General features: G+C 42.5%; 1 protein-coding gene across 1 annotated transcript in view; it reads right to left on the bottom strand.

Annotated features, from left to right (window-relative positions):
* The window catches only part of TDRD1 (tudor domain containing 1), a 53,964-nt gene that overhangs the window by 38,772 nt on the left and 3,254 nt on the right, over positions 1-11,938 (bottom strand). The window contains exons 3-9 of the mRNA XM_006831375.1: positions 8,345-8,489; positions 7,242-7,347; positions 5,338-5,401; positions 4,432-4,536; positions 4,043-4,225; positions 2,945-3,088; positions 2,032-2,203 (exon numbers count right to left, since the gene is read on the bottom strand). Of these exons, the coding sequence (XP_006831438.1) occupies positions 2,032-2,203; positions 2,945-3,088; positions 4,043-4,225; positions 4,432-4,536; positions 5,338-5,401; positions 7,242-7,347; positions 8,345-8,489 (919 nt within the window). The remainder of the gene's footprint in view (positions 1-2,031; positions 2,204-2,944; positions 3,089-4,042; positions 4,226-4,431; positions 4,537-5,337; positions 5,402-7,241; positions 7,348-8,344; positions 8,490-11,938) is intronic.

The following is an 11,938-nucleotide window of genomic DNA, read 5'->3' as shown; positions in this document are numbered from 1 at the left end:
TATATATGCCTGAGTGGGTTTTTTTGTTTGTGTGTTTTTTAAAAAGCTAAAGTGGATAGAGAGAAATACTGTTAACTGATGGTACATGGAGGGGATAATAATCAGTGTAATGAAACAAGGTATATGAATTGTTGAATGTAAAACTGATGCTATGCCCTGTAAACTTTCATTCAATCCACAATAAAAACCTTAAAAAAAACAACAAACTTACTATATATCAGATATGAAGTCCGGTTTGGTGCTGTAAGATAAAGCACCGGACCGCAAGGTTGGTTTGAATTACAAGGTCGGTGGTTCAAGCCTACCAGCTGCTGCTAAGAAAACCTACACAGGGTTGCTATGAGTCAGAATCGACTCAATGACACTTACTAACACATTAGATATAGTTGCAAGTATTGAAGCTATATTTGTGAACAAAAAAGGCATACATTTTACCCTCACGGAGTTTACATTCTGAGCAGGAAGAGAGGAGAACAATAAACTAAATTAATAAAATGTATGGATGACACGGATGAAGCTGGAGGACATTATGCTGAGTGAAATTAGTCAATCACAAAAGGGCATGTATTGTATGAGCCCACTGTTGTAAAAAGAAAGTTTTCTTGATAAAAGAAACATTCGATGCTGGTTATTAGGAGTGGGAGGGAAGGGAAAACTATTCACTTGGGTGATGGGGAAGCTAATATACAACCAGAGGGAGGTTGGCACTGGAAAGATGAAGGTAGCAGAAGACATAGGGAGGAGTGCAAGAGTTAAAGTGAATAGAGGTAAATACTCAATACTCGATGCTCGATGACGTGGAGAGATGGAGCAGCTTGGGACTCTAGACCCGGGGGGAGGGGGGGCTGTGTGTATATATACCCTTTGGTGATGCATGGAGGGGATTGTATGGACACATGATAGGATGAATGTAAAGCTAATGTTCTCCCATGTAAATATTACATAATTCACAATAAAACATTTTAAAAAATAGAGGTAAATACTGTTAACTGATGGTACAATGAAGAGATTGCAATCATTGTAATAACATGAAGTTTATGATTTGTTGAATATGGGACTGATGATTTGTTCTGTAAAACTTCACACAATTGACAATAAAAAGGGTGTCTTTTCTTAAAAAAAAAAAAAAAAGAACGGACAGAGAAATGCTTGAGTCCCTTTCCAGAAAAAAGTAGAAAACAGGCATGGGTATTATATTGCTGTTAAGAGCCATCTCACAGCGACCCTGCAGAGGGTTTTAGAAGCTGTAAGACCTGACAGGAGCTTCAGCGTTCTCCCTCAGAGCGGCTGGTGGACTCGAACAGCCAATTTTGTGGTTCCCAGTCTGGTGTTTATCCCACAGAGCCACCACACTCCCAGCCGACACTATAATGGCTATTAAAAAAAAAAAGTCCACGAACAAATCAATTCCTGTCGAGCCGACTGTGACTTGAGGAGGCCTGATGGGCTGCAGAACAGAACTGCACTCACATAGGACTGTCAAGGCTCCGCCTTCAGACACAGAGCACCAGGCCTTTCTTCCAAGGTCCAAACTGCCAACCTTTTGATTTAGTCATTGAGCGCGTAACCCTTAGCTGAACCCGGGAACTGCCATTAAGGATCTATTACAAGGACAGTACAGTAATACCCATAGAGTATATATAGGAATATATAGAGAGAACACTGGTGTGGCATATATATAGTGTAAGCACTGGACTGCTAACTTCAAGGCCAGTGATGCAAACCCACTAGCCGCTCTCAGAAACCCTACACAGGATCGCTATGAGTCCGAAGTGGCTCCATGGTACACCATAGCAACATGTCTAGATCTAGTCCTCTAGCCCCTCCATCCTACGAATCTGTTACTACCTCCCCGACAAACTGCCAGCTGCAAGAGAAAGACCCACGTCACATCTTCAGACACAATTCCAACAACTCCAGAGAGGGTCTCAGCTGTCCTCATGTTATGGTTCTGCTTCTTCTCTGAGGAAGAGGTAAAGAGAGACAGGGTGACCATTCAGTGCCTAATTTACAGACGGACTCCACTCTTACCTGAACTTGGTAACTTAAAGTCTACAGCAAAGGCAAGCACGTGCTCTCCTAAGATGTCCACGATCTTGATGGAGCAGTACTGGTCCAATAGCAGCGGCTTGATGGTTTGGATACAATCGTTGCTCCAATTCCCCTCAGCCGGGACAACGTTGGCCACAAAGCACTTTATGGCCTGAAAGAGTTTGCCCTGGTTACTTAACAACAATCAAAATTTACAAGTGACTCGTTCTAATCAAGGATTTGAAGAACTCTCAAAGACAATCTATTTCAGACTGAAAATTTAAGGAAAATCAGAGAAACTGGTTTTTTAAATGTAATTATTTGTCTTTCTTGGTGCACTCACTCTTTTCAGTGCTTAAAATTCTGGGGCCTGAAACTTGAGGAATTCATGAAAGGCAAAAACAAAATTAACCTTAAACTTTTGCATATATTCAGTCCACTTTCCAGTAACTGTAACCAACATTTTGTTGTTGCTGTTAAGTGCCATCGAGTCGTTTCCAACTCGAAGTGACCTCGTATAGGGTTTCTGAGGAATGGCTGGTGTGTTTGAACTGCCACCCTTGCGGTTCAAACCGACCTTGCGATCGAGAGCTTATTCTACAGCGCCACACCAGGACTCTGAAACCAACATAGAAGTAGCTTTTTCATGAGCAATTTGGTAAGATGTGCCTAAAATTGCTAACTATTCCCCACCACCCAAGACAGTACAGTACTTAACTTAAATAAGGCATACTCCAAATGGAGCCACAACAGCCAAGAAATGCTGGTCTCCACAGCAAAAGCCAGAGCAGTGAGGTCTTGTGAACATCAGATTGTGTCACAAGAGAACGAGCACACACAGTATGTCCATGAAGACACGAAAAACAGCTTCCTTGGGGCACTTCCAGGGATTGAGAAAGTAAGAGAGACTCACACAAGGAGGAAACAAGTCCATGTTTCTGTTGAGTTGGTGGATTCTGTTCACTGGGAGAACTTCTTCATTCCCGTAATCAATATACAGCACCTGGGCCTTCTTCTGCACCATATCCACATCCTGTATGATGACTCTGTTCCAGCTCTACAGGGGCGACAACAACAGGGCTCTGCTTACAACAGTATCTGCTAGCGTAGTGGTTACGAATCGGGCTGCGAACCTCAAGGTCAGCAGTTCGAAACTACCAGCAGTTCTGCAGGAGAAAGAGGAGATTTTCTGCTCCCGTAAAGATTTACAGCCCTGCACAGGGTCGCTATGTGTCGGAACCGACTCCACGGCATACCACCAGGTTTAAAGGAATAAAAAATGACCCTCACCCAACCTATGTCGTTGCTGTTGCTAAGTATGTCGAGTCAGTTCTGACTCATAGTGACCCTGTATAGGGTTTCCAAGGAGTGGTTGGTGGGTTTGAACTGCTGACCCTGTGGTTAGCAGTCAGTCCAGTGCTGATCCTACTGTGCCAAACCAGGACCATCCAACCTATTTGTTGTTGTTGTTGTTAAGTACTGTTGAGCTAGTTCCGGCTCACTGTGTAGGGTTTCTGAAGAGCGGCTGGTGAATTTGAACTGCCGACCTTGCAGTTCAAACTGACGTTGTGGTCAAGTGCTTATCCTACAGCGACATATCAGGACTCCATCCAGTCTCATGCGAAAGAGAGTCTTCTGTTCAGTTCTGAGGTACTCAACGAAAACCTAACTCAGTCAAATTTGTCTAGTGAAGACACTTTAGTATGCACAGTGTCTCCAGCATTCTTCTAGACCAGTCGATTCTATCACACACTTAAAAGCCTCAGCTGCAGCAACAAACGACTAGCACTCAGTTTACAACCTGCCCCTTAGGAGCCTACAGGCAGCTTCTGGAGACGGCTAGACTTGGGGGTCCGGGAGCGGGGGGGTACCCAAGCAGAGCACAGATGAGAAACAAGAGTGCAACCAGTCTGGATTTAAGCCAGTCAATGCATCATTTAATGCTCTGGTGTTCAGGAGCTGATATGGCCAAAGCAAAGTTTATTAAACAATTCATTTCCTGAGGGGTTACCTGATCCACAGTATACTTGGCAACGCAGACCTCCCCCTTCACAGGGATGTAATCTTCCTCCTCCAGCAGATTGGCATAGGTTTCTTTTAAGCGGGTGGAAAGCTGGTTCATGTATTCTAAAACTTCAGAAGAATATAACTGCACATAAAAGTCACTTGGGTGCTTGAATTCAGTAATTGTACCCTTTCAAAGACAGAAAAGATGCAAGAATTCACTGGGAACATAACGCCAATGTGATTTTCTTAAATCGTCATAACTAAGATGCAAAATCAAGTGTTGCAAACAATCAGATAAATATGGCAGCTACCACAGAAACTCAAGTGAAAAACAGGAAATGGGAAAATAAAAATATACAGATGCTTAGATTTCTATGGAGACTAAACAAATACCTTTATTTCCATGGATTTCCTGAGCTGTAGACTTCTCAGGTCTGAAAACATGATTTTTTCAGTACAAAGGGTGATCTCTTTAGTAATCCCAATTGGATAGTCATTCTGGTTTTTTGGGGGAGGGAAAAAAAACATAAAACATTATTAGTGAATTACTTGTCAGTGTGTTTCAATGATACTGTGATCACTGTTTCCTAGAAGTGACGCCAAAGTCACCTGGATTAAGAAAGCACATGACAGAGGAGAGTTCCGACAGCCACTAAAACCCCCTGTTCATGGGCATGTGGGCCACACTGTGGCTCACCCCAACCACCACTAGGCTAGGAAGCTAATGTTGAGCTTATACAAGAAAAGGGAAAAATCTTATAAACATGCACTTGTCCAGCTCTATCAGAATTTGAGGAAATTGGATTTGTGTTTGTTTTTTTTTTTGTAAATAGCAGAGGCACAGCTAGAAGAGGCTAAAAGAAAACTACAAACATGAGCTGGATAGATGTGATGGATGATCTAACTGGAGAACAGATATTCACAGAACAATCCTCCCTTAGACAGGTTAACTATACCCTACCAGAAGCCAGCACACAGAGCGACACAACTTGTGGATGGACGCAGGGACTATGAAAAGAATGGACCATACTTTAGCAGTCCAGGTGGATTTTACATTGAGATGCAGCCATCTCAAGTCCATTCTGGAAAAAGACTGGAAATACACAATTCTCAAAGACCCCAACAATCACTATATATGACTGATGTACACAGATTCATTAAAAACGGGGAACTTTTGTTTTTAAATAAAGAGTGGTGAAATGTATCAATTTTAAATATTTAATTTATCTTAACTATTCAATGTAGTAATGAGGAGTCATTAAAAATTTATTCTAAAGACAATGAATAAGCACACTATACCTCATTTTTCACTTCCATGTTGTTTATTTCAAAAGGTGAATTATTGTCTTCAGGTTTGTGGAAACTGAAAAAAAGAAAAACCCAATGGACTATAATATTTACACTTAAAAAATGTCTGTTAGTGCTGTTGTTAAATGCTGTCAAGTTGCTTCTGACTCAAAGCAACCCTCTCTGCATAGGGTTTCTGAGGAGTGGCTGGTGGGTTTGAACTGCTGACCCTGTGGTTCTCCTACAGTGCCACACCAGCACTCCAATTATGTCTGTGTTAAATTCTCAATGGACAAAATCCACAAAAAGCAAAAGCAGAGAGAATCATAGTAGTGGTGCTAAAGCAAAACATTCCAATGTCGGCTAGCCAGTAACAGACCCTGTACAGACAGACATAGGTGCCCTACTTCCAGAAGTCTAATGTCTCCTAATGACGAGGAGACAGTCACAATTCCGAAATCTCAGTTTTCTCATCTGTATGACAGAGATATCACTACATTACCTCAACAGGGTTTAGAGATTTAAATGAGATTACATGTGTGACACTGTTTTGCAATATGGTAAATGTTACACCAGTCATATTTAAGTATTTTAAAAGCACAACTCATCTGTGCTGGCTTTAGAGACATACTCTGAGAGTCCTACCTTATTACAATTCAGATTATATACATGATTAAAAGTAAGGCATTCTAACGCTTGGTCCATTAAAACAGCAAACTCACTTAGGGTCCTAAATCTTACTACTACTTACTACTACTTACTGTCTAGTGAAACTATATTTGTTGTTGTGGTGGTAGTGAAGTGCCATCGAGTTGGTTCCAACCCATAGCGACCCTGTATAGGGTTTCCGAGGAGCAGCTGGTGAGCTTGAACCACTGACCTTGCAGTTCAAACAGTTTTGCAGTCTGACGCATTAACACACAGCGCCACACTAGGACTATTCACAACTCCTAAATTCGCAGCTTTTCACTTCAGATTTGTCCACTTTATGTTTTGATATACACACTGCTGATTTGATATATGGTATGAATTGCTATTTCAACTCAACTCATAGCAAACCTATAGGAGACCCCATAGGGTTTCTAAGGCCATAAATCTTTATGGAAACAGACTGCCTCACCTTTCTCCCTCAGTCTAACATTTAACCAACAACGGCTTCCAGGACAGAGCAGAGTGGCTCCTTGGCATCTCTGAGACTGTAAATCTTGACAGGAGCAGACAGCCTCGTCTTTCTCCCACAGAGCAGCTGCTGGGTTTGAACCAAACCCCCAACCTTTCAGTTAGCAGCCCAGTGCTTAACCCACTGTGCCACAATGGTTCCTTATGCGTAAATAAGACAGTTACAACTTGTACATAGGTTTGATCTTTAATCTGTCAGAAAAATGTGTTTAATATTACTGCACTGGGTGACAAGGTCGGTTTGAACTCCTCAGAAACCCTCTACAGGGTCGCTGTGAGTTGGAACAGACTCAATGGCAGAGAAACCAAGAGCACAAGACACAGCGGCGGGTCTCCTGGCCCACTGGACAGTACAACCGAGGGCACAGCAGAGGACTCTCTGGGCATTTATGAGCAGCGCATAAGGAGGGCCAAGGCCATGGGGTCACATGACAGAGTCGGACTCCTGCGGGCACGGTTGAGAAGAAGCTGTCCCAACAGGAGGACCTGTGTCCAGAGCATTTCTGATCCTTATCTGGACCCGCTTCACTTCCCTAATAAAGCCCGAGCCCAGCAGAGAAAGCAGCATGCCTTGGGAGGGGTGGTTGGTGTCCAAATTGGTAAAAGAGGCTATAGGATGGAGAGACGTCTTCATAGGAGTCAAGGGGGATGCTGATGGTGGTTCTCTGCCTCCTGTTGGTGAAGTCAGAGGAGGCCAGACACTAACCATCAACATTTTAAAAAACGAACCAACTTACTTTTGCTGCACAGGTTTGCACACGATGCTGTGAGATGACCAGTCTCTCCTCTGACATGCTATGGAGCAATAGTACGTCTGCTTGCACTGTGAGCATCTCAGTGATCCTACAGGAACACAACACAGTCAGTGCATCACTCCAGGTATCTGCGGTCAAGAGCACAAGGGTTCAATGTCCAGCCATATCAAACCACATTCTACTAATCACATCCAAAAAGACTAGGTGAAGAAACTGCGCTGTTTCTCACTGGGTGCTTTCATAAGACCTTGGAAGAGGGCAGAAATCAGTATTAAGATTAACCCTGTAAAGCTTTCTCAAGATACAAGGAAAAAAGGAAAGATGAAAAGCAGTGGGAGGGTAGACAGGGAGGACAAATGGGAGACAGACCGGAAAGCACTCCCGGCACACTTTACAAAGGGAACAATCGCCGGACCCCTGGACCTCACACATGGACAAGATGGACCCAGGACTCAATCTAAGTTAAAACCACAAAACTCTTAGAAGAAAACATAGGGATATACCTTCATGGCCTTGGATTTGGCAATGAATTCTTAGATATGACACCAAAAAGTCAAAATAAATTGCAACAAGTCAGAATAAACTGCATCACGTCAGAATAAATTGCATTTCATCTAAATTAAAAACTTTTGTACATCAGAGAACATTACACCAAGAAAATGAAAAGAACCCATACAATGGGAGGAAATGTTTGCAAATCTTAGATCTGATTAGAATTGAACACACAGAATATATAAAGAATACCTACAACTCAACAACAAAAGATCAACAACCCAATTTAAAAATGGACAAAGGACTTGGACAAGTCTCCACAAAAGGATACACATGCCACTAAGCCCATGAAAAGATGTTCAGCATCATTAGCTGCTGCGGCTGTTGTTCTGTGCTGTTGAGTTGGTTCCGACTCAGAGTGACCCTTTATAGGGTTTCCGAGGAGTAGCTGGTGGGCTTGAAGCACCAACCTTTTGGTTAGAAGTCCAGTGCTTACCCTATGTGTTTAAAATTTTCTGTAATATATTTCTTTCTTTCTATTTTTTAATGTATAGAGAAATCACCCAACAGGCTTCTAAGCACAACACGCTTACCAAACAGGCCACAGCGATGGCAAGTTGTGGACCGGAGAGGAGGTCCTAGGGAGTTGAAGAGTGCTGGGTTGTTTATAGATAAGGAATTCTCAACCAACTTGTGTACTTTTTTTGACTTTGCAGGAGGCACATTATTGTTAGGCTTCTAGTTAAGAGAAAAGAATAGCAATATTAACACTTAGTAATAACAAACAAAAACACAACTAGGTTTGGAACTGCTGCTTCTGAGAAGCTGAAGCTGGCAGACCTTTCCCTATTTTCTTTTTGTCCCAGACTGTGTGCTGGGGAAGCAGGCAGCCTGGAAATACACAAAGGTACACACACAAAACCTCAACAAATAGGGGTAGCCCAGCAAGACAGAAAACTTTTAGATACTAACCGCTCTATTCCAGTCACCCAGACCCACTGCCCCCCAGCTGATTCCAATCCACAGGGACCCTACTCAGGGTTTGCAAGACTGGAAGTTTTTACAGGAGCTTCATCTTTCTCCCACTGAGTAGCCGGTAGGTTTGAACCAATGACCTTCTGGTGAGCATTCCACTGCTTATCCCACAGATCTACCAAGAGAATTTTGGGTGAAGAACTCCAGACAAATGCTACAGAAAAAAAACTATGGCCCTAATGCTAATGCCACCAGCAAAGGTAGAATGGCAAGCCTAGACGTCCAAGCTCATCAGGCTCCCAGGATGTCCCCTCCTCCCACCAATGTGGCATCAGAAAATTGGGACAGAGTAGGTGGCTGGGGCCACGGTCTTAGGGTAATTAAGCTTCCCCTCTTACAGCAAAAATCCTGTTAGAGGATGAAAAGACAAAACTACATATTTGATCAAGGATTGGCATTTAGAATATATGAAGAATATTTCAAAACTCAAAACTCAAAAAAAAAAACCAAAACCCCGCCCTAGAAACCAGGCAAAAGACATATAGAAATGTTTTACCGAAGAAGATACACAGATGACAAATAAGCATATAAAATAATCTTTAACATCACTAGCCATTGTTGCTAAGGACCACTGAGTCGGTTCTGACTCCCAGCGACTCTGTCTAGGGTTTCCAAGGAGCAGCTGGTGAGTCTGAACCACTGATCTTGAGGTTCAAACCGAACTTATGGTTCAGTGCTTATCCTACAGCGCTACACCAGGACTCCTAGTGAAATATAAGTTAAAACCACAATAAAATGTCACTACACACCTAAGAAAATTGTTGTTAGGTGTTATCAAGTAGATTCCGACTCATAGCAACCCTAGGGGAAAGAAACCCCGCCCGTCTGCAAGCCTCACAACTGTTATGCTCAAGCACCCACTGCTGCTGCCACTACGTCAATCCATCTCAAAAAACAGGGTCCTTCCTCTTTTTCCTCCACTTTACCAAGAGTGAGGTCCTTCTCCAGGGACTGGTCCCTCCTCATAGCATGTTCAAAAACCGAGAGATAAGATCTCACCATCCTGCTTTCTAAGGAGCATTCTGGCTACAATTCTTCCAAAGCAGATGTGTTTGTTTTTTCTGGCAGTGCACAGGATTTTCAATATTCTTCTCCAACACCCTAATTCAAATTCATCAATTCTTCTTCAGTCTTACTTAATAGAAGGTCCAACTTTCATATGCATCTAAAGCACATGAAATGCCATCTTAGTTCTCAAACTGTTATCTTTACTCGTGAACGCTTTAAAGAGCTCTTGTGCAACAGATATGCCTGATACAATATGTCACTTGATTTTTTTTACTTCTGCTTCTGTGAGTGTTGATTGTGGATCCAAGCAAAATGAAGTCTTTGATAACTTCAATATTTTCTCCATTTATCATAATGCATAATGGCATTTATTGGTTCAGTGGTGAGGATTTTTGTTTTCTTTACACTGAGTTATAATCCATACTGAAGGCTGTGGTCACTGATCATCAATAAATATTTTATGTCCTCTTCTCTTCCAGCAAACAAGGTTGTATCATCTGCATACCCCCGGTTGTTAATGAGTCTTCCTCCAATCCTGATGCCACAGTCTTCTTCACATAATGCAATTTCTCAGATTACTTGCTCAGCATACAGACTGAACAACCCTAGCACACATGTTTCTTGTTTAAACCAGTCAGTATCACCTTGTTCTGTTTCTATGACTGTCTCGGCCTATGTACAAGTTCCTCCTGAGCACAATTTAACGTTCTGAAATACTCATTCTTTGCAACGTTATTCATAGTTTGTTATGATCCACACAGCCAAAAGCCTTCCCACAGTGAATAAAACACGAATCAAACAAATCAACGTATTTCTGGTATTCTCTGCTTTTAGCCAAGATCCATCTGATGTCACCAATGATATCTCTCACTCCATGTTTGCTTGTGAATCTGGTAGCTTTCTGTCAATGTACTGCTTGCTGTAAGCATTTAAAAATTATCTTTAGAAAAATTTTACTTGCATGTGATATGATAGTTTTCAATGATATATTGAGCAATGTCACCAGAATTGGAGAAAATAAAAACCCCCACCAACTGCTGGAAGAGAAGCAAAGAAACTGGTTCACTCATAATTACTGGTGGCAATGCAACATGGTACAGCCACTCTGGAGAACTGGCTGTTTCTTTGAAAAAAAAACCACAAAAACAAAACGAAACATGAGAACTGCTCTGTGATTTGGCAGTTGCACCCTGGACGATTATCCCTGAGCAATAAAACTTGTCTTCACACACTAAACTGTATAGGAAAATTTGTAACACTTTGATCTGTAGCAGTTAAAATGGCAACCCACCCAGATGTAATTCAGAGGCTGAACGCAGGCGGTGTCCATCCATCCATATCACAGACTACTGACTGTTGTTCCTATGTGTCGTTGAGTTGGTTCCCACACATGGTGACCCTGTATAGGGTTTCCAAGAGTGACCGGTGGGTGGGAACTGCTGACTTTATGATTCACAGTTCAGTGCTTTTCCTAGAGCGCCACACCATGGCTCTCAGACATACAAAAGATCATAGTGCTGATATGAGAAGCAACAAACCCAGTGAGTCTCCAGAGATGACAGCAAGTCCAAACAACTGTGCTTGCCAGAGGATAAGGAGGAAGTAGAGGGTGGGAGGCAAGCTGTTATAAAGGCCACAAAAAGGCAACGTAAAGGACCCTTGCTGGAATAGAAACATTCTGTATTGTTACCGCGTCAATGTCTGTGGTCACTGTTGTTGTTTGAAGTGCCAATGAATGGATTCTGACTCACAGCGAACCTGAATAAGGTTTCTGAGGAGGAGCTGGTGGGTTTGAACTGTAACTTTGTGGTCTGCAGTCAGTGCTGATGCTACAGCGCCACACCAGGCGTCATCCACATCTGTTCTTCTGAGATTGTATCACACTTCTTCAGGATGCTCCCATTCGGGGAGACTAGATAAAGGGCCAGGCGTCATCCACATCTGTTCTTCTGAGATTGTATCACACTTCTTCAGGATGCTCCCATTCGGGGAGACTAGATAAAGGGAACATGGAGTCTCTATGCAGTATTTCGTGCATTTGTTGTTAAGTGCTGTTGAGTTGGTTCTGACTCACAGCAACCCTGTATAGGATTTCCAAGGAGTGACTGGTGAGTTTGAACCGCTGACCTCACGGCTCAAGCAAC

This window comes from Chrysochloris asiatica, unplaced genomic scaffold (genome assembly GCF_000296735.1).
Source record: "Chrysochloris asiatica unplaced genomic scaffold, ChrAsi1.0 scaffold00003, whole genome shotgun sequence".
Lineage (NCBI taxonomy): Eukaryota > Metazoa > Chordata > Mammalia > Afrosoricida > Chrysochloridae > Chrysochloris > Chrysochloris asiatica.
Note: the sequence above shows the minus strand (reverse complement) of the source record. Positions and strands in the feature narration are given on the sequence as shown.